This window comes from Lycium barbarum, chromosome 6 (assembly GCF_019175385.1).
Source record: "Lycium barbarum isolate Lr01 chromosome 6, ASM1917538v2, whole genome shotgun sequence".
Lineage (NCBI taxonomy): Eukaryota > Viridiplantae > Streptophyta > Magnoliopsida > Solanales > Solanaceae > Lycium > Lycium barbarum.
Window position 1 is genome coordinate 103,193,819 of NC_083342.1, and position 23,969 is coordinate 103,217,787.

A 23,969-nucleotide genomic window follows, 5' to 3' on the forward strand; every position below is an offset into this window, starting at 1 on the left:
TTAAGAGCGTCAGGTTAAGTTCATCAAAGATTGCTCTCATAGGAAGGAAAAGATATCTGAAGATCCAACCAACATGTTAATGCAGGGGTAAAGTAGCCTAATGCATTTATAAATTCCTTTGAATGTCGTTACAGATGTCGGATATTGTATATCTCTAACAAAGGATATCAACATCAACAGCATTTAAAAGCATGCCACTAGATCTCCTCACTGTTCTTTTTTTTGATGATGTAAGTGTTTTATAATCACAAAGGCATCAAGGGGATGCATAGTTACAAAAGAGGAGGAAATATCAGCTCATACAAAGATAACAAAAAACCTATCGTAAGTCTAGAGAGCTGGCAAATCCAAGAATCTATCATAAGACTAAGGAGCTAATAAAATCCAAAAAAGAGTCTGGGTTGTATGCAGGGGTAAAATTAATCCAGCTAAAAAGAGTAGTCAGGCATCTGGCCTTGAGATTTGAGCTGGCAGTTACAATACCATGAAAACATCTTTGGTTCCTTTCCAACCATAAGCACCACAAAATGCAAGCAGGGACCATAGACCAGATTCTTCTGATGACCTGCCCAACTTTCCAAGAACTCCAACAGACAAAAACTTCCCTGACAGTGTGCGGTATAACCCATTGCAAACCAAACAAAGTGAGGAACATATTCCACACATCTGTAGCAACTGGACAGTGTAAGAATAGGTGGTTAATGGTTTCAGAGGTGCAATGGCACATGTAACATCTATTAGCAAGATGAAATTTCCTTTTCATGAGGTTGTCCAGAGTTAAACAAGCCCTTTTTAGAGCGACCCAGCAGAAACAGGAGACTTTAGGCGGTAAATTGATTTTCCAAATCAGCTTCCAAGGCCATTGATCAATCAGGTCCTTGTTGGAGGTCAGAAGCAGGTAGCCTTCTTTGACAGAATAAGAACCGTCCTTGTTACTGCCCCACTTAAGCCTGTCATTTTTCTGAGTGAGAACTGGACTGTTCTGTAGACACCCAATCAATGCTATCATGTCCTCTATTTCCCAGTCATTTAGGTGTCTCCTTAGGTGCAAATTCCATGAGTTGTCCTCCCAGTTCTGAGCAATTGTTGAATCTGGGTTAGTTGTTATAAGGAACAGCCTGGGAAAAGCATCCTTAAGAGTAATAGAGTCAAGCCATTTGTCTTTCCAGAATAGAATATGAGCCCCATTTCCCACTTGGAAGGAAGTGTTGAGAAAGAACTCATCCCACAATCTCCTGATATCTTTCCATAAACCAGTTCCATAAGGAGTTAAGATTGGGTTGGAGCACCAATGGCTAGTGCTACCATATTTAGCTTGGATAATCTCCTTCCAAAGACCAGCATCATCTTGGTTAAACCTCCAGTGCCACTTCATTAACATACATTTGTTGTGTAATGCTAAATCCTTTATACCAAGACCACCTAGATGTTTTGGAAGAGTTACTTTGTCCCACTCGACTAGATGATACTTGTGATTTTCGCTATTACCTTCCCATAAAAAAGTCCTCCTTAGTTTGTCAAGTTGATATTGAACCTCTGATGGTATTGGGAACAGAGACATGAAGTAAGTAGGAATACTATCCAAGACACTATTGATGAGTGTTACTCTGCCGCCAAGAGAAAGGTACTGTTGTTGCCAAGAGGCCAATCTTTTCTCAAACTTTTCAATGACCACATTCCAAATCTCCATTGATCTGTGACTAGCTATGTTAAGGAGCCAACAAGTTGCAATTTTAAATCAAAAACCGTAACGAACTACGAAGGATAATCAAAGGAAGTTGCAGTAAATTTTAATCTTTTGGATCTTTACCAAACAATCTAACAGGAAATTGCTGTAGAACTGAATTTTAATCAAACCCATTCTGCTTAATATCTAGTCACGGACAAAAATATAACAAGCTAGAACAAATGGTTGATGACACACAAAACAAGTACCATTTCCAGATGAAGGATTGACAGAAAGTGACCCAAAAATAGGAACTCCAAACTCTTGTACCCATAGTTGACCAAATGGCAGAGCCTGCAGAGGAGAAAATTGTTTAGCAGGCTTGCAAAGAAGCAAATATTGACAATATTACAAAGTATAAGAAGCTTATGCTGTTGATACCATAGAGCAACACATATTATCCCATCCCTCTCCCTGAGTAGAGGGATTGGCAAAGGAAAGATTACAAAAGACGTGAAGAAGAGTATTAGGTTAGAGAGATATTCTAGACAAATTCTATCATGTATGGGCCTAGTATGCCATAGGGATAAAGAGGCAATTGACAAAGGTACCATAATATTCAAGACATATATATCTGATATATCTTTTAGCAACCAGCCAAGCTCTGAGACGACCAATCTTCTCGTACATCTAACAACATCCAACTTTAGTTTCACCACATGGTAAAGGAGTTAATCTCTTGGGTACCATTACTATGTAGAGCAATTATCTTATCAACCACATCCTGATGGCAAACAAACTGAGTTATTTCTTTTGTTACAGTTTGCATTGAGATAATGGATAAACTTGTAAGGGAATTATGATATGACGGTGACATGTGGTGATAACTCAAGAAACTATTAAGTACAAAAATCATTTGGGAGTGCATTGATTACTTCTTGAAAAGCAAGGAAAGAGTGGTATCATCAGTAAAGAGCTCAACCGGTCTAGGAGATAATTATGCTAAAGCAGGCAATGAGTCACTGGGATAGTTTATAGACCTGTATCATTGGAAGAAACATTAACTAGGTGCAGGTAGGGATTTGATTGAGGTAATTTTTTATGAAGCCGAGGAGGAGTAGGAGTCTCCAAATAGGAAGAATCAGAGAGGAAGGAGTCATGAATATCGTAGTTCCATTTAGTGAATTTGGTGAGACATATGAACGTTACATAAGCTGCAAACTATTGCTAAAATAAAGTATTTCTTTGTCACGTTGTCATAGCATTTGTAGCTTTTTTTTTTTTTTTTTTAAACTGGTAACTGTATCTTTCATATTTCAAATGTAGCAAAACAGTACTTAGGTAGTACTGAAACCATATTTACAACAAACTCTAAATCTTACTGCCCTATTTCTATATTGAAACTAAAACATCAATTATAGAGACAGTATCAGTTGGGTAGATCTGGTTTCACCAAAACCACAAAAGCAAGATTAAGTTTAGCTTAATCTTCTGTAACCCATTCTCCACTTTCTCAAAACATCTGGAATTTCTCTCCTTCCAAATTGTCCACCAGATGCAGGTAGGGACAATACTCCATCTGCTCCTGTCCTTTGCCTGTAAGCCTGTTTCCTCCCAACTTCTGAGAGCATCTGTGACCTTTCCGGGCATGGTCCAAGAGATGCCTTGAGGTTTAGAATAATTCTCCAAAGTTGAGTTGTAAACTTGCAATGAAGGAAGAGATGATTAACCGTCTCTGTTGTTTCTCCACACAAAAAGCATCTGGAACATAAAAGAAGTCCTCTTTTCGTCACATTGTCTTGTGTAAGGGCTGCTTCTTTAGCAAAAGTAACCACACAAAACATGCTACTTAGTGGGGAATTTTAGTTTTCCAGATGTGTTTCCAAGGCCAGTTGGCTATCTGCTGGTTAGAGTGATTCATCTTTGTGTAAGCTGCATTGACCTTGAATATTCCCCTGCAATTGCCTTGCCACCATAACACATCATCACCTGTCTGTAGTCCACCAAACTGATCTATTGAACTGAAGAAGTCAGCCACTCTTTGTATTTCCCAGTCATTGATTTGTCTCCTAAAAATGATGCTCCAGCCTTGAGGTATCCACATTTCTGCTATATTCCTTTTTTGGTAGAGCACTAAACTGAAAATGTATGGGAAAGCCAACTCCAAACTGCCCATCTCATGCCAATTGTCCTTCCAGAACCTAGTTTTACTTCCATCAAGCACTTTGATCTTGGAACTGGCCCTCAACTCACTCCACAATACTCTAATAGATCTCCATAGACTCACCCCATATGGTGTTGTGACTTCCTTAGTCATCCAGTTATCTTCCTGTTCATACTTGGCTCTAGTTACATTGCCCCACAAGAGTTGATTCTCATTGGTGAACTTCCACAACCATTTCATTTTGAGAGCTTTAATCTGAATCTTCAAATTCCTGATCGCCAAACCTCCATATCTCTTGCCACAAGCAAGTGCTTTTCACTTAACCAAGTGGTAACCCTTCTTTTCTTCATTCCCATGCCACAAAAAATTCCTCTTGATGCTATCCAACCTGTTGATGACTCCGATTGGAATGGGGAACAGGGACATCATGTATGTTGGAATTGCATCAAGAACTGAATTGACTAATGTCAATCTACCACCCATAGACAGATACTGAGCCTTCCATCTAGTCAGCTTTTTTGCACATCTCTCAATAACATTGTTCCAAATCTCAGAAGACTTTGATTTTGCTCCCAAAGGCATTCCCAGATAAATAGTTGGTAAAGCCCCTACTTCACCACCCAAAACAGCTGCCAACACATCCATATTTGTAACATCATTGATATCCGAAGGAAACTCATTTTTGATAAATTTCGGGAGAAGTCAAGTGTTTGCTTTAGATATTTGAAGAGAAGTATCAACTTTCAACAAAATCATTTCTTTTTTTTTTCTTTTGTTTTTGGTGTGTGTGTGTGTGTGTGTGGGGGGGGGGGGGGGGGGGGGGGCGCAAAAAATGTTTTTCAACCAAACACCAAAAAGTAAGCGTTTCGGTTTTTGGAAAAAAAAAATAACTTTTCTTTCTTAGTGTTTGGTCCAAAAACAGTTTTTGCAAACGATTGAAAAACTTTCCAAAATAATTTTTCCAAATTTTTGAAACAGACACTGCCTCTCTGGTAATTGAAAAACATTTTCCAAAATGAGTTCTCAAAATTTTGAACCACGCTGAGATTCTGAACAAAGCTGGTCAACCAAAACCAAAGTTCCACAATCCCTTACCTACCCCCATCCATCCCTTCACCCAGTAATGACCACTTAAAACGTGGAGGATGGGGAAACGGGTTTGATCTGACAAAGAAACAAACGAGGACTCGTGTGTTGCAAAATGAAAAAATAATAAAATTAAATAAACGTAGAAGTTTCATCCTGTTCACATGCTATCATGATTCTACCTTCTACATATTCTTTATAACTGCATAAACTTCTATCACAATCACAGATTATTACGGGATTTCTATATTATCTTCAGATTCTTAACAGTATAAATGTTTGACTGGAATGAAATTTGTATCCCCTTTTCCACCGAAAAATTAATTATAAAGTAATGATAAATCATGTTAGCCCAGACTCTGCCAAGAACCAAAGTGCCTCACATGATGGTGACATTGTTTCTGTTAAGGTCTTAACTCACATCTTAAAATCAGACCAGATTGTCTCGTATATGATCAGATGCCGAAAATGCAGCCAGTAAAAAATTCAGCTTCTTTCTACAGCTTAATACTAGCATAAACTATCTGCTTTCACATGTTATATACTCCCTTACCTTTTAATGGCAAAAACAAGTAACTACTCAGTAACATATAAGGCCATATGACCAAGTGTGTGGAGTTTTTTAATGGCAAAAACAAGTAACTACTCAGTAACATACAAGGCCATATGACCAAGTGTATGGAACTAAGATCATAATATGAGACTTCTGGACACAGAGAAAAAGGTTGCGTCACTATTATCTAGTAGAAGATATGGAAAACTCTCTAACCACCAACAGGGAATAAAATTAATGTCAAAAAACACATTTGCCTATAGATCCACTAAGTATGCAAACTGTTCCTATGAAGTACAAGTTGTGACATGAGGAGGGTCCCGAATTACTTTTCTTCCACTTGGTCCATCATTATTATATTCCATAAGAAAAAAAACAGAAAAATGTATTCCAAAGAAATATAAATGCAAACTGCTTACCCCGACAAATAGTGCTGTTACTCTGCCACTAGTGGATGCTACATAGAGTTTTTCAAGCACCTAAAAAAGTTTTTTAAAGAAAAAGGTTAGGAGTATAAGAAAAGCAAGGTTGCTTAAAGAAAGAAGAAGATCTGTGACTAGAGCTGAGATGTTGTAGAATTGTTAAGGATAATTGTTCCAAAGCAGTGTTGTACTTGTACACAGCAAAAGCACATAATAACATGCAATATATGGCAATCTTCAGCTGTGTCCAAATAAGATGAGGGGCAAAAAAGAAAATCATTCTTGTGGATCTCAAGGAAGGTTTTGCTAATTAGCCCTTTAATAATGTACAGCCACAAACATTCTAGAAAATGGCAAAAGATTTCAAAAGAAGGGTAAGTCTATCTACAAAGAAGGCCATGCAAAACCACCTCATCAAGTGCAGGTGCACCGAAAATGCTACCACCACATCGAATTTTGTAAACACAGTAGCGATTCTCATAATCAAGGGCATAGAGATTATGATCATGTGACCCACACCTGCAGTCAATTAAATGAAGACAATAGAATGAGTTATTCAGTTTCAGTGAACGAATGCTAATTGTATCAAGATGGCAAGAAACTTGGGGACCCCATCAACAAAAACCATTAGAGCACACGTACCTATTTATTCTCATCTATTACATTTTGATTTTGATTGGGAACTTCATAGAAAATAAATACTTTTCTAAAGGATAAAGAGCGCCAGTTTCAACATATATGGCTTCATAGTCTCATTCATAGCTAGCTTGTTTGCAACCATGTTGCATGCACTCTTCATTTGCCTGACATACTCCTGTTGTATAGGAATTACGTGGCTAAAGTGCTTCATGCAAATCCTCAAAATACACTAAAGGGTCGTCGGATAACATCTATTAGAGAAAAATAATCATTATATAATACTCCCTCCGGTTCAAAAAGAGTGTCCACTTAGTCTTTATTTTTTGGTTCAAAAAGAGTGTTCACTTACCAAATCAAGAAAGAATTAACCTTACTTTTCCAAATTTGCCCTTATACGTGTAAAGGGGCCAAATCCCAATACCTATTTAATTGGGGTTATTTAGTCAAATTACCTATTCTTGCCTAGGAGTTAGCATTTTCTTAAGGGGTGTGCAAATGGCTAAGTGCACGCTCTTTTTGAAGTGGAGGGAGTACTATGCTTTATTAATCAATTTTTTTGTCACCACTGCCATATCACACATAAATAGTAACGGCATAATCAAAATATAATGGATTATTCTATATTGTAAAAGGTGTAATAAGAATACACATATTACCAAAGCATATAAAAAAACCAATATAAAAAAACCTAAAGTGACAAAAGAAAAACCTAAAAGTAAGCTATCTTACTTTAATCTAGGTAACCAATGAAATCATGAAGCATCGTCAAATAAAGATTTCTAACATTTCTGAATTTAAAATGCGTACATGTATAATAATCATTAAAGCAAATTTTGGTTTTCGTGCCACAAATTTTTTTTTTTGGAAAGGATGAGCACACAGAAATATAGTTTTTCTAGCAAGGAGAAAGATATGCGTAATTGTTATTATGACATCCTTACTAGAGTTCTATCCAACCATAGTTGTTCCTGTAACAAATGAGTGGTGTATACTCCAAAAGTGTTTATTAATAGAAAACAAATTTCTATCCATTTGAAGTCAAAGACATGAAAGTTTATTACAGAATGAACCAAATGTTCGGTGATAAATGCATATGCACGAAATAATCAGTGATTGTCATGCACCATATTATAACTCTGATATAATCCACGCACAATTATTCCGTGAACCAAACGACCTCTAAAAACTTGTCAATAACTAGAATGTCCTCTTCCAGATAAATATCCCTACAACCCCATATAGCACAGGTTCATGACAAAAGATTGACAAGTATTAAGTGTTCATTTTCATTGCAACGTCATTACCCCAAGAAGGGTGATTTTTGAAACCCAAAAAGTGACAACAGCAATACCTAACAACAACAACAAGAAAAAGAAATGAAGAAATTGATAAGCTATAATTATCAAGAAAAAGAAAAAAGAAGTAACGACTATAAGCTATAGCAGACTGTACAGCTTCGCTGACCATCTTCGACACCGTGTCAGAAAACAAATCACGCCAAATTTCTTCAATTTTTCTTCAGGTTCTTAGGTCAATACTAACGAGCTCTTGGTAATTCTAGGATGTCAACAGGTACTGGACTATTCAAAAACATCACCTCAACATGAGCTCTCCGTAATTCTAGTAGTCAATTGGAACTTCAACAGTTCAAACACTTATCCAAAAACACCAGGGGCTCTCAGTAATTCTAAGAAGTTAACTGGCACTTAGACCATTGAACGGAGCAAACATGAGCTGACATCAGAAACAATGGAACCCAGCTGGTTTTATCCCCCAGCTTTCGTGTGATAGGTAGCGGCACTCAGTTGCTAATGCAACAAAATGAATTTGGATGATGAGATCATTAGCACATTGTAAGAAAACATATCACATGAGGCATTCATGATAGATCGAATTAAACCTCATCTCCAGAAATGTAAGGACATCAAGAAGTCGATATAACATAATCCGCATCCTTTTCCTGTATTTAACTGTGGTTATCCCTTCCGAAGCCCCCTCCCCAAAGTTGAAATAACAGATAAATATGCACTGAAATGCCAAAAAGCAGAGAAGAAATAGACAAGCTTCGGATATAGAGAAAATTGACAAGTTTTATCAAACAGTTACATAAATTTCCTGCATGAAACAACAGTAGATAAAGAACAGAAATTACCAGACCAAGTGCCTCTCTTTGTCGATGACTGGCTGTGATTTGACCTTAAAATTTCAGAGGTTGAGCACAAAAATAAATGTCAAACAACAGTCAGCATGGAAAACTCTAGTAAACAGGAAAGAAAGACAATTTCCAGCAGACTATCATGATTCATGACTATAATCAACAACCTACTTTAATTAATCGTCAATTGGTCTACAATCATCACTGGATTATCAAGAGCCACCTCATGTAAAAACACAAGAGTCCAACATATTTTAAAGGAAAAAGTGCATCTTTGGTACATATGTGTCAAAAATGGAGCCTAACTCAACCCCAAAAGCTAGCTCTAGCGGTGAGGATTACCCAAGGCCATATGAGGAGACTAGAAATTCCACATCCCACATCACTCACACCCCCTTGCATGCCTAGGACGGGACATCTGTAACACTGACAATAAAGATGGGGGCCTAACATCGGGTAAACAATGAATTGGGATGGAGCTGACTCTGATACCATGTTAAAAATGGAGCTTGGGCCTAACTCAATCCCGAAAGCTAGCTTTAGAGGTGAGAATTGCCCAAGACCATATAAGCAGACGAGGAAATTCATATCCCACCGATGTGGGACTCAACAGTAGGCTTCAATGGTTGTGCACTTAAATATCAGGCTTAGTTCGCATTGCACACGGCTCAAACCTATGACCTAAGTCACAAGTTCCTCAATCTTTGCCACTTGAACAAGCCCTGGGGGCCTCAATTGTTTAATTTTTTAAAGCATTCAAAGGTTGTTTTTACTTATTTATCTTTTATTTTGTGAACACCACCCATAAATTGGAGTCAAACCTCTAACAATGCAAACAATCCTCTTAATATAGTGTATATAGTATTTTACATTATTTACGATAAAACTAATTTTGATGTAACAAGAACTTTTATCTCAATTAGGTGAAAAAACTTTTTAAAAATTTAATTAATAACTGAATACTCAAGAAACCAGTAAAAATCTCATTCTTGTAAAACTTCTGTGCTATTGAATCAAAATTCTATCATAATACAAAATGATAACCCATCTCATAAATAGCGCAGAAAACTTCTACAGGTTTGTGATTCTTTGTTTATTCTTGATTATCTAATATTCAATTGAACATAAAGATTTTTTTTTCTATTATTGAGACAGAATTTTACTTTACATAAGAGAAAAATAAAAGAGTTACTGTGAAAAAGTAAATCTAATCATACCTCTCCTTGTGTTTGAAAATTCCAACAAGGGATGCCATTTGAAAAGTTCAGAAAATGAATGTTTCCGTCATAGCATCCGACAATAACCTGTAGGTGAGATCTCTTTCAGCTGATGTAGAACTTACAAACTAGAAAACTACGACAGAAAAAAGTTAACATCTATAACCTGAGAAAAGTCATCTAGAATTGCTGCGGAACTCTCAACACGTCCTTGTAATTTGATCTCCCACAAAACAAGACCACTAAACACATTTGCGGTGAATTAGTACGGTCAGATGCTTTTCATCACCGAAGCCAGAAAACCATCTCAAGTTGAGCATAAAATTGTTCACATATTGATAAAGAAACAGATAGCTAGGGTAGAGAATAAGAAAACTGAGGCAACAATGCAGCCATCCAGTAAGCTTGCTTTGGACTAGACAAGGAAGTTACATATTTCACAACCCAAGCAACAATGACAGCTAAACTAAAACATCAAGCATATGCAATGGTAGGCAGAACAAAATTTCGAATAACAAATTGAAGGAACACATGCAAACAACACATACGAAAACCAGAAATGAAAAGCAATGAGAAGACTTCACTCTAGATGGGATGTACTTAATTATCAAAAGACCTCACACTATTGACATAAGTGATAGCAGAAAATGACAATAATAAAACCCAGTGATTAAAACCATGAGAAAAATTTGCTAACCAATGTTAGATAAGTTATGTAAACACAAAATAGACTATATGTAATATTTAAAAAGTGTATGTAAGTCTGAAGAAGTATAACCACAGACATTGAAAAGTTTGAATTTAAAAGGATTCAGGCGAGGGGCATGCTTCTTCACAACTCTTCCTATCGTTCTCTTATTCCTCACGTGACGTGACCTCAGATTTTTGATAACATTAGTTGTGCATTCACTTGAAACAAAAGGATCATGCAAAAGCTGACAACCATCGCATTTATCCGAGCTTTCCTTGTTTTTCCTGAGTGTTGTGCATCAATCAATATCACAATGTGACTCTGGATAATCTTAGGAACGAAACCAAGAAGTCACATCTCTGTCAGAGGCTCATATGCCACACAAGCCAACCGGAGCATTAGTTTCCCGGCTTCACATAGCTCTCACACAGTTTACAGGTGACCAGTTCTAGCCCTATTCTGCTAATGTCCTGGATTATGGAGTCGATTATTTCTATCGAGATATGGACTAATACAACCCCAATAAAACTAAGCAAAGACCATAGGTTAGGGTTCCACCAAGCAATCTCGATATCTTCACTTCCTGATGAGTTTATTTACAATTTTAGACATCCTATAGCACAACCTACACTTGAGATCCTACCCCAAGTGATACCAAGTTTCTCCAATCACCAGCACAAGTTCTTCAGTGCTCTACCAAGCCTTCATTTTTTTATTTTTTTTTTATTTTAAAAGGGCAACGCCTTCAGTTTTTTTATGCTCAGACCATCTTTGTTTCATTTTTCCGGCATACTGGAAGTCAACCTATGCCTGTTAGGCTTACAATATAGATTAGGCACGATCACCTTCCAACAAACAGTCACCTACCAGTACAACTTTCGTACATAAAAATGGTATCTATAGAAAAAGTAGTAAGAAATAAAATGTTACAGTAAGATTCTGTGTAGAAGCTGAACATCGAACCATGGCTTTTGTGCATTGGTAACTTATATAAATCTGTTAGCGTCCACATTGGCTGAGGATAGGGTTCTTGTCTCCTTTATGGTATTGGAAAATTCTCACCTTATGAGCTAGCTTTCGAGTTGAGTTAAGCTCAAGGACCATTTATTTTACATGTTATCAGCACCAGACGCATCCATGCTATTTGTTTACCCACTAATAGTCCCATGTTATATTTCCATACTCCGCATATCCTGTATTGGACGAGCGGGGGGTATTGATGTCCGAAAATAGTTCAAGGTACAAGTTGTCTCCACATATAGTATTAGGTAATCCTTATTTTATGAGCTAACTTTTAACGTTAAGTTAGGTTCAAGGTCCATTTCCTTTACGAAAATCAAACAACTAACCCAAGAATTGACGTTTGAATATATTAGTGGCCGCAACATTTATTTGACAATCAAGTGGCTCTTCAGATTGCATCAAACCCAACGTTCTATGAGAGGACCAAGCACATAAAAATCAAATGTCACTTTATTATATATTCGCATATAACATCATCACAAAGTTCATAAAGTCAAATGATCAGCTTGGAGATATAATCACCAACTCCCCTGTCAATCCTTGAACTACTAAATACTCGCCTTATCCTATCTTATTGACTAGAGATAGAGTTTAAGATGTTACTGTTACTTATAGGTTATTATATAAGTGATATCAGAAGCACATTAAATAATAGATGCAAATTCAGCTAGATAAGGAAACATCACAACATGTAGAAATTTGAATAATTTAGTGAATTTGAATTTTTAAGCTTTGTAAAAGTTGCATAAATATGACATAGGTATTTTGGGACGTTGCAAAAAAGGAGTGTCACAATTATTCGCATGGAGGAAGTATGTAACAATCTAATTACATACAATTTGTATGCACTACTTGGATGGGAGTGTTAGATAAGCTATGTAAGTAAATTGAACTTGTGCAGTATAAAAAAGTTCGTAGAGTGTAAGTTACCTTTTACTCAAAAAAAAAAAAAAAATCGTAGAGTGTACCATATCAGAAAATGTTTTTTTTGAGAAGGTAACTTATCTAAGCAAATCAGAAGATGTATTCTATCTTGAAAGTGATACTACTGAACAAAAGTGGTGATATGACCTGTATAACAAGGAGCTTTCCGCAGTGAAACCTACCAACTTTAGTTTGTAAGTCCATATTCAACATCCAATCCAAATAGGACTCAAAGCCTAGATAAAAATGTCTAATAGTGTATGGAGACTAATTGGGAAGCAAATCCCATCCTCAGCTAAACCAAGTTGATGTAGGACTCAAGTATAGGAAATTTGTCCTTCACACACTTATTTTTATCTATTCTTATTTTTCACAAACAATTCATCTTAGAAAAACATGTCGCATTACCTTGTTGCATCAATGCAAAAGAATTTGTGGGAGTGAGCTCCGATAAACAGATAAACATTTCCTTCTTTAAATACAACCAGTGGTGATGCATCAATACAAGACTCCATGTAGACCATCCACTGTTCTCGCATGAAACCTATTTTATCACAAGGAACTTCCCAAGACAACACCGAATGGCAACTGTAACCCTCACAACCTGCATCATGCCTTACTTTGTTGCACCCGCTGTAAGAACATGAAACCTGTGACGAAGTTGAATTATTCATATCTCTTCCATTTACATCATTGGGATCAATATCCAAAGCTGAATCCGTTTTCAAACATTTAACGGGATAATCACTGGTCAAACTCAAAGAGGTACTGCTATCTAGACCAGGCATCCAAGATTTCTTAGAAGGAAGCTTGCTTTTTTCTTGCACTTGCGAGTTCACTCCCACTAAAGCATCAGCTCTAAGTTCACGGCTAGAGGATACTTTTTTGTGTTGAATGGCCTTCTGAAGTTTCAATGGAGTTGGAAAAGCATATAAGTCCTTCATATTAATTCCTAGATTATAAGAGACTTGAGCTGCTAATAGAGAATTGCCACCCATCTCAAAGAAGTCATCATCAAGGGAGATTTTATCAACAACCGACAGAGCATCAGAAAAAGCCTGTCCCATCAAAGTTAAAGAAAGTATAAGAAAACACGTCACGGGAAGGACACATAATATCGACTAGAGAACAAGTGACTCACGACAACATGACAGCATGTATGCATATAATCATTTACAATTCAACAACTAACCTTAACAATGAGAATGAGTCTGTTACAGGTCAACTTTAGGGACAACCATGTAATGTTCAAGAGTAACAGCCAACTCAGAGTACTATCTAAAGTCTACTATTCACTCGTCCTTTCCCCTAAATTTCATTATTTGTATACCTAGCTAAGTTACAACCTCATCAAAGCACACTCCAGCAGTAGATTCTGGGATGCTTCAAGAGTAAATTGAAGGTTAGGCATTTTGGAGTCTGCCAGGCATGACACGTTCACAGAGGTGGCCCAGTTTGAGTCTAAAGCACCTCAAGGCAGACATGAACCCTCTGTCACCCTTTTTTTGGCTAGGATAGATTCCCTCTACCACCCTTTTCCCAGCAGATAAATCAGCCATTAGATCTCTCCAGCTTCACAATATATTAACCAAACAGCAGGAAAGACTTCAAACTGGCAAAAGAGGATTTACAGCTCATTTGCCCCATGAAAGCAAAAGAATTATGTTCAGAAAGCATAAGAGAAGTAAGGAGTAAAAGACATCTATTTTGTTTCATCAATTTTTTGGCAGTAAAGGAAACATAGATGGTTGGGACAGCTAGACAGTGGTTAATCCAATTGCACATCTTGTGTATATTTTTGATACAATCTTGGAGTGGTGTAGAAAATTGATAAAAGACCAGGTTTTCTGTGAATACACAACCTGATATTCCCTCAATAACTTTTTTATTTTTATATTTATTTTTGTATTCTTCCAGGTACACGATTGGGCAATCAGAATCCTTTACCTATAGTACAATATAAGGATACTTGGGATATTTACCCTAATCAAACGATACTTGCCATATTTACATGCTTAACAGATATCAACAAATGAATTTGTTATATAAATATAAAAAAAGGAAATTTTAGAAACATGGTACGCATCGCAACATGAATCTATCGAGAGAGTGAAAGTTAGTCTTAGCCAGATAAGAAACTATATCTAAGCTACCTTGTTGCAAGCCAGTACCATGTTGCAAGCCAGCTGCGTTGTTGCAAGAGTATAAATCAATAATAAAAAATGCCATCCAGTTAACATGATAAGAAACCCCTGCACGACAGGTTGTATACAAAAGGTCGTTCTCTAAAAAGAGCATTATCTATACTGACTGAAATGTCACAAGTGCCCAAAAGTGACAGAAAACAAAAAAGTTTCATTGATCTGTAACGTCTTCTCAATTACCCTTTGGGTACACTCCTTTACCAAGCTAACCACCGTTTTTAGAAAAATAGCTTCATCAGCTGAATAGTTGTTTCACTGATCAGTTTTTGCACACAATATTAAGTCAAACTACATCATACTCCCTAGGTCTCAGTTTATGTGGCACAGTTTCCTTCTTGGGACACTGGCTAACAAATTGCTCAAAAAGCGAATGAATTCCCATAAACAAGAAGCATATAGTATCCAAAATACCCAAGACAACCTAACAACTTTTACACACTTATATATGCATCTATGAACTCTAAAAGTCAACATGTGATTTTCCTTCATATTGCGTATGGTTTCAAAGAATGCATGATGGAAATTACGGCACTGCTTAAATACATCCTATTATATCTAACTCAAAAATATCACATAATCGAAGCCAAGATTGCTAATCCCATTTCATAACAGAATCATAAATCCAGTTAAATACCTTTTGTATAACATTAATGAGATCGGAATCTTCAGTTTCGTCAATCTCAACATGGTTACCTGCCTCAACCACTGCAGAAGTGGCCAAAATGTTATAATCCACTTTCCCTGAAGAAGATATAGGAATAGATTCAACAAAGTAGAAACGAGCAGGAACCATAGCTGGGGGAAGTTTGTCGGCCATCCAGCATCTAATTGAGGACCCGAAGACCTCAAGGTTGTTTTCCTTTTGCTTGAGCAGTAAATATGCTTCAAGAAGTAAAATATCTCCTTGAACACAACGAGAAACCACAGCAGAATCAGCTACTTCTTGGTGTCCCCTCAGAACACATTCAACCTCCTCTAAAGCAATACGCTGCCCCCTGATCTTTACAGTGCGGTCTTTTCTCCCAATATAAACCAAGTTTCCATCTGAAAGCTTTCTGGCAAAATCCCCAGTTCTAAAGTAACACTTCACTTCTTTTTCATCGTTCTTGGCATCAGCTATTTCTTGATGTAATTCCACGTTATCCAATGGCAAAATAGACGGATGACAATAATATCCAGAAGCAACACAACTTCCACTGACACATATTTCCCCCTCATCAGAAGAATTTTCTCCAACAAGAACCACATCACAATTGTCAATGGGAATGCCTATTGGAACACTGCCCAGAGCATCTTGCTCCAACATTGTTGGCAACCACTTGCAGTCAAAATATGTGCAGTCACCGGAAACCTATTTCAAACATCAAAAGTATTAATAAGACTACAGAGAAGATAGTTAATTAAAGTGATAGGTGACATAAGCTACCTTTTTGCTTAAGAACAATCTTAAATTTGTATAAAGGTTGTTAGTTTGCTTTGTTTCCTTCTTTTCTTTTTAAACTGATAAAACCAAAGCTTCTTACATTCTTTATTTTTTTTTTATAAGGAAAATCAAGCTTGTTACGTCATTACAAGCTATTCCCAAAATAACCTTCATTGCCAATATAATGATAAGAAACGAAGCTTTGAGTTGCTTGTAGCAGCTATAACTTCAAGAAGCGGTTGCATCACGGCCATCCACTCATTCAGAAAGTGATGTCCAGCATGTCATAATTACATAAAGGAAAATATATGTGCTTTATGCATCAACTCTTCCTGTGCATTATGTACCTACTTATACAAGAAGATACCAGGAAGAGAAGGACAAATATAAAGTATAATAATATCTGGATAAACAGCTGCAATAATTAAATCTTTATCTTTAATGATATGGAGAAAATCCATTTGAGTCACAGTTGCTTTGTACTTTCAAATGCAAGAGAGATAATAGATACCTAAAACAGTGAAAGAAGTTTATGAATATGGGAAGCTCATGCATAAACATTTTCAATTAATATCATAATTTTCTCAGATTGAGCACATAGCATGTAGATTTTCAAGAAGATGCTCCCTTCCGCTATCAAGTGTTAGAATCAAATCAAGGAGCCTTCAACAAGAATTGTATACAGCTACAAATTTCCGTTGATTGGTTTTGGAATTACCTCATGGAGAAAAAAAACGCACTCAGGTCTAGACCCACAAATAAGAAGAACGCAATAGCAAAAAAATGAAACGCACACCATAACATGATATAGACACACCATAAATTTCAGTAATTCTCATCCTCTTCTCTGTTTCTCTTCTTTTCTTTGGGAGGGTGGGAGGGAGGAGGGGGCTACTGTTTTCAGGCACTACAATTACTGCAATTGTTATGTGTAAACTTCAATCTGTTAAGTAAAAGCCAACTGAGAGCATCTATGGTTGGATTAAAATAAATCAAGCTGAAATTTCAAGATCACCAGGCTCTTTCCTCTGTGTTCCCAAAATTATCCTCTGTAACCTCCTTTTACAGTATGCATGATTCCACCCCCATGGTCCAGAGGAGGTTCAGGGAAGTGGTTGCAATAGCAGATGGTGAGATTGTAAGCATTGGTAGAGGGGCAATCCGACAAAGGGGGACTAAACCAGTGTGGCTATATCATTTCAATTCAACTTAGTTAACCACATGAACAAAAGGAGAGTAATAGCTCAAATCACAGATATTTATTTTATAAGGTAAATAATTTCATTTAATATGGAAAATCTCCCATATACAAGACGTATATCGGAATGTAGAGAGCCAACATAGAACTCAAATCACCCAGATTAAAGGATAATATGCATGGATTATGGTCATAAGCACTAAAATTTGAATTTAAGCTAAAAACTCAAGAACTAACATAAGTTTCCCACATTTAAACTCCATACTAAAGTGATTTTATCGAGTACAAAAGCTGGCACAAATAAAAGGGCGAAGAAAATTGGCAGTTTGTTTGATATGAGAAAGCATTACCCAAAGTTTCACTTTTCAAGTGGTCCAAACATTAGAACTTACAAGAACATAAAAAGTAACTCACAAGATGGACATCAGTCTTTTTTCCTTCCAAGTGATTCAATATTAGAACTAGCAAGGATATAATTAACCCAAAAGTAAATCACAGAGACGGAAATCTACCTCTGTGCTTCCATATATATTTAGAACAAAAGTCTGGGGTAGCAACTTGACAAGCATCTTCCACAGCGACATATCAAAAATTTCACCACTTAGCACTAGAAGTTTTAAGAAAATCGGAGCTGTAGAATAATACATGCTCTGCAGAGCAGGAAGAATCGCCCTTATAAGAGATGGAACTGCCACGAGCCTGCTAATAGAATATTCCTGAAAATAAATAATGGAAAAAAAAATGGAATTTTTTAAAGATGTGACGCTCTCATAGTATGGAAAAAGAACAAAGAAAAGGGAAAAGTTCCAAATTTGCCCCTATACTATCCGAAATTTCTCAATTTCATCCTCCGTCATACCTTGGGTCCATTCACACCCTTGTCAGTAGCAAATCGTCTCGTATTTAACCTTGCCATTAACGAAGCTCTAGCATGAAATGGGTGGACGCCATATGTCAAGATACGTCGAGAAAAAAAAGTCCAAATTTATACCTTTCGACTATGTTTTTGATTAGATACAAGTCGGAGCAAAAACGAGACTTTTCACAGCGGGGAGGGGTAAAATTAGACCCAAAGTATAACTGAGCCCAAAATTGCTAAATTTAAATAATGGAGAGGCAAATCTGACCTAACGAGTATATGGCAAAATTTCCGTCTGCATCGTGGAGAAAGAATGGTGGCTCAATTTTCAGTTTGCATAATATAAATCAGTGACCTGATGCCAGCCAGAGAAGATATTTAAGATCTAAGGCAGGCAGCGGAAATGCAAAAGAGAAGAGCAAAGATTCTTAAACTAGACCAGAGCATGTTATTGACCAACCAGAAGTCCGTTGAATGAGGTAGCTTAATTTTTTCAGTACAACACACTATCAGTGTGCAGAAAACAACCAAGAATAGGCACGAAGCTTTTTTCTTGCAATATTTGAAAAAATATCTAATCATGGTCCACTTGGACTTTATGCAACTTAATTGCCAATAACAGTACTTTAGATTATATAACACCGAAATTCCAAACAAAATAAGAGTTGTGCCAGCTCCACCCCCCCCCCCCCCCGGCGCGCACGGGGTCCGAATGTGTGTGTCGGGGAGAGACAGAATGATGGTTAGTGGTTGTGCGGCAGTATTTCAGCTTATTACAGAATCATCAGCAACCAATACAGAACCTAGAGGAAAAATTAATGGTGGAACTCACGCAGATACTAGCTACAGAAGTCTAAAAAACTGTTAGAGAAAGCTATTTGATCACTGAAGCAGTGACATGGAAGTTGAAGTTCGTAATTAATATAAATTCTACTTGATTAACAAGCACTCAGTACTCTCAAGAGTCAAGCCTCTTCAAGCCACCAGCATCTGAGCGAAAATACCTGCTTTATCTTTGTAATTGTTAGAAAACAGCAATTGGTTAATGGATAGCAAATCCCTTACTGTTGTTGGCAATCAAAGGAAAAAAGAACGCACGCCCTTTAAAATACACTGCCAAGAAATTCAAAGGGTAATAGACCCTTCGCATATACCTGTAGGAGATTGACTACACAAAATATATTGTCCTTCAGCTGATTGGAAGGAGGTATGACCAACGTACAATTAGCAAGTATTGCTCCAAAAAATTCTTGCAAATGGTCAATGAAGCTTATGGATGTTTTGAAAAGAAGGATTTCTTCTTTTTGAAAGGAATATGATCGTTGCATCCACAAGAAGCGGTTCAGAAGACCTGCAAGTGTATGATAAAATAAATTGAACTAGTGCCTAAGTAAAGTGAACTGAACGATAAAAGCATAACTTTGTATGGTGACAATATAAATTGGCGAGAAATGATTAAACATTCTCAAGGATGTGCAACTCACCAACTTCAGTGCCACATACCCCCTTAGGTTTTCCAGTGGATCCAGATGTGTACATCAAGTAGCAGAATGATCTCAACCTTTCACTTTCACAAGGCCAGCCTAACAATGAGTCAGATTTTTTTTGGATAAAATCCTCCATTGACATATAAAAAACAGGATAACTGCCTTTATGAATGAGCCATCGTAATCTATCCAACTGATGACAAGTTCTGTCAACTGAAGAACCATAGCCCACAATAAGATCAGCTTTTGAAGAAGATATTACCGATAATATCCTTTCCTCTGGCCAAGATGGATCTAAAGGTAGAAATGCTTCTCCACACCTCAAAATGGATAGAACAGAAACAATGTACTCAACTGAAGGTTCCATATATATTCCAACTATTCTTGGGCTGTATGTTTTATGGAGCTGTGTATACTGCTCTAAACCTTGATCAGAAGACCCCAAGACTACCTGGTCCTTAGAACTGCAGTTATTTGCAGTTTGATGCATATTAACTACTAGCCATGAAAAGATGTAATGCATAATTAGTTTACTCATAAAGTGATCAACAACATCTGGAAGGATTCTATAGCTAACAATAGAAAACCAAAAGATTTCAAGGAAACGGGTATAACATTTCACATTCATTTATATTTTACAAGTCTTAGAAAACACAGATTAAGGGTAAATCCAAATTTTTCCCTTGTACTATCTGATATTGCTCAATTTGCCCTCCATTATACTTTTGGCCCATTCATACCCCCTTGTTGTTAGCAATCTGTCTCGTATTTTCCCTACCCATTAACGAAAACTCCTTCATAAACTGAGTGGACTCCGTGCGTCCAAATTCTTGGAGAACAACGGTCCAACTTTTCAGTATTGTCTAAAATTACCCTCTGATTGGAGCTCCACCAAGGGCCAAGGGCAAAAAGAGACTTTTTCCAGAGTGCGGGTATGATTGGACCATCTATTATAATACTTTTCGCAAAGTTGCTCAATTTTGGATAGTTCAGAGCATGTTCGAAAGGAAAATTAGAAAGACAAAAAAATTCTATAGCCAACAATAAAAGCTAATAGGTTTTGAGGAAAGAATATAACATTTTCATATTCTTTACAAATCATAGAAGACACAGATTAAGGGAAAAGATCCAAATTCTCCCTTGTGCGATCTGATATTGCCCAATCTGTGCGCCACTATTCTTTTGGTCCATTCATACTCCTTGTCATTAGCAAATCTGTCTTGTATTTTCCCTAGCCATTAACGGAACTCCATCGCGAAATGGGTGGACTCCACGCGTCCAAATTATTTGAGAACGGTCTAACTTTTGAGTATTGACTAAAATAACCCTCGGATTGGAGCTCCGCTAAGGGCCATGGGCAAAAAGAGACTTTTTCCCCGGTGAGAGGTAAGACTGGATCATCCGTTATGCTTTTCGCAAGTTGCTCAATTTCGGATAGTACGGAGCATGTTCGAAAGAAAAATTAGAAATCCAATAAAATTATATAGCAAACAATAAAAAGCCAAAGGATTTCGAGGAAATGGGTATAAAAATTTTACGTTTGTTTACATATCATAGAAGACACGGATTAAGGGAAAAGACACAAATTTGCCCTTGTGCTATTGGATATTGCCCAATCTGCATGCCATTATTCGTTTTGGTCCATTCATACCCCTTGTCATTAGCAAATCTTCTCGTATTGCCCTAGCCACTAACGGAAACTCCATCGTGAAATGGGGGACTCCACCCGTCCAAATTCTTTGGAAAAAAAGGTCCCACTTTTAGTATTGTCTAGAATTACCCTCGGGTTGGAGCTCCGCCAGGGGCCAAGGGCAAAAAGAGACTTTTTCCGGCTAGCGGGTACAATGGCGGAGCCAGGAATTTGGGGAAGGGTGTGCAAAATTAAATATCTACTCATAATCACTAACATTTAACCTATGTACACCGCGTAATTTTCAGGGTGTGCAGCTGACCACCCTTCACCTAAGGTGGCTCCGCCCATGAGCGGGTAAGATTGGATCATCCATTAAACTTTTGGCAAAATTGCTCAATTTCAGATATCACAGACCTTGTTCTAAAGGAAAATTAGAAAGCCAAAAAAAATTCAAGAAAGTACAGCTACAACAAACAAGCACAACATATTCATATTCACCCTTTAAGCCCTCGAGGGTAGGGAAGGTAACACAAAATGCAGATGTTCACTGATTACTACAAGCAAAATAAAAAAAAAAAAAAAAAACAAGGTTTATCTTAATTCAGTAAAACAGCAGTCAATAACAAATTTGAGTTACTAATGCACACACTAACACCATCTTTTCTTCATCATATAAAAGAAACCCTGAAAGAAGCATTAGTCTATAGAAACAGTTCACAAATTACTAGAGAAAGAACCAACTTTTTTATTCTTTTTCCACGGATACTAATTCAAGAATGTTTACATTGATTGCTCCCTCTGTCCCAATTTATGTGACACCTTTCGAATTTCAATATTCAAACATAAGAGTATCTTGATTTTCGTTTTCATTAATTCCCCATAAAATCACAAATTTAAGTTACCAACACACACACACACATTACACCCTTTATTCTTCATCAAATAAATATATAGTAGTACCTTTGACAAGATTGGGGTCATCATCATTCCCATCAAGAATGCATCTGAGCCGTGAACTGAGATTATCAACGGCGTATAAAACATCGGAGAACGTGAAGCACTCATCACCTTCGTAAACAGGGGGATTAACCGACCTTCTTTTAAAAGAAACAAACTCTTCAAACTTCTCGCATGTTTCTTTTTCGCCGTTTTCGTTACAAAGTAGTTGAAATTCTTTGGCGAATTTAAGACCCCCACAAGCTTGAATTACAGCAATTTTATTGGGGTTGTCTGTAGCGACTTTGTAGAACTGGTGTGATATACAACAAGCAGAAAGGTTATTGTGTGAAAGCATGTCAGAGGAACAAACAAATGCGTTTTCTTGGACAAGTAGAGTGTACTTGTTATAGAAATCAAGAACGAAGACAGTAGTAGCATTTAGAACTATGGAACAGCAGGTGGTCTTGATGTACAAATTGATACATCTACTTGCACGATTTAATACTCCATCCCTCTCAAAATACTCCTTCCGTCTCATAATAAGTGTACCTTAGCCAAAAAAAATTGCCTCATAATAAGTATAATCTTGGAAAATTAAGACATAAATTAACTAATTTTTTTCAATTCTACTTTTAAACAATAAAGTAACATATAAATGATAATTGGAAAAGCCACATAATAACTTGGTATTGCTAAATTCCCAATATAAAAAGGTTTACTTCTTGTGCATGCTCTAATCAAAAGTTAAAAGTAATCTATGTTTATATATAAGGGTAATTTGGTAAACTTCACATTGCATTATTGGCTTCTTATTATGCGTGTTTGGCTAAAGGGACACTTATTATAAGACAGAGGAAGTAAGTGTCATCTACATCCATTAAAAAATCAATATATATAATGGAGAGTTTACTAAACTAACTCTATTATCATGTCTTAATTAGACTTGACACAGATTTTATGAGATAAAAGGAAGACCTTTGAATTTTGTGGTCTCAAATTAAGGATATGTAAAGTAGCAAAAAGTTATTTGAATCTTACGGTTATAAACTTGTCAAGCAGGATATGTGAACTGTCAACTTACTAAATATAGAAAGAGGCATTATTTTTGGGACAAACCAAAATTAAAAATAAGACACTTAAATTGAGACGGAATGAGTAATTTCTTTATTTGTTCTTTTATACTCCCTCCGTTCACTTTTACTTGTCCACTTTGGACTTTTCAAGCGGTTTAAGAAATAATAAATGAAGTGCATAATTTACCAATATACCCATATTAATTAGTGCATATTTTTATGGGATTTGAAAACTAATTTGAAGTGAGTAATCAATACTATGGGTAAAACAGGGGAAAAAATTGTCTTATCTTGATATGCTAAAAGTGACAAGTAAAAGTGAAAATCTATTTTTGGAATACTGGACAAGTAAAAGTGAATGGAGGGAGTAGTAAATTTTAATAACCTAATAAAATTATTTCTTTTTCTTCATTATGTCTATATATAACATATCAAATAAAAATGGGTCATTCACGCAAATGCCCTTATTTGGTGGTAGTCTTTAATTTTTGTCCATCAATTTGCCGGTCTTTAATTTTTGCTTTTCGATACTTTAAGTGGCCAAAAACACCCCTGAATTCTGAGTTCGAAGCGCAGCAGAGTATAAAAAAAAAGAACTCAAGGCAGAATTTCG

The 23,969-nt window shown here is 36.6% G+C and overlaps 1 protein-coding gene across 7 annotated transcripts in view; it reads right to left on the reverse strand.

The window, feature by feature from the left end:
- Window positions 1–22,777, reverse strand: part of LOC132645145 (putative acyl-activating enzyme 19) — a 30,350-nt gene extending 7,573 nt beyond the window's left edge. For 2 of the 7 annotated variants that reach the window (XM_060361934.1, XM_060361933.1), the window contains exons 1-13: window positions 22,305–22,776; window positions 19,709–20,209; window positions 19,379–19,575; window positions 17,878–18,081; window positions 15,379–16,095; window positions 12,949–13,598; window positions 10,069–10,144; window positions 9,903–9,989; window positions 8,683–8,726; window positions 6,302–6,410; window positions 5,889–5,948; window positions 1,936–2,020; window positions 484–1,704 (exon numbers count right to left, since the gene is read on the reverse strand). In XM_060361934.1, coding sequence (XP_060217917.1) covers window positions 484–1,704; window positions 1,936–2,020; window positions 5,889–5,948; window positions 6,302–6,410; window positions 8,683–8,726; window positions 9,903–9,989; window positions 10,069–10,144; window positions 12,949–13,598; window positions 15,379–16,095; window positions 17,878–18,081; window positions 19,379–19,575; window positions 19,709–20,209; window positions 22,305–22,638 — 4,285 coding nt within the window. In that variant the 5' untranslated portion in view covers window positions 22,639–22,776. Of the gene's footprint in view, window positions 1–483; window positions 1,705–1,935; window positions 2,021–5,888; window positions 5,949–6,301; window positions 6,411–8,682; window positions 8,727–9,902; window positions 9,990–10,068; window positions 10,145–12,948; window positions 13,599–15,378; window positions 16,096–17,877; window positions 18,082–19,378; window positions 19,576–19,708; window positions 20,210–22,304 lie in introns of all 7 variants that reach the window. The other 5 variants (XM_060361939.1, XM_060361938.1, XM_060361935.1 and 2 more) reach the window with 4 other exon arrangements.
- Between the last annotated feature and the right edge of the window lie 1,192 nt (window positions 22,778–23,969).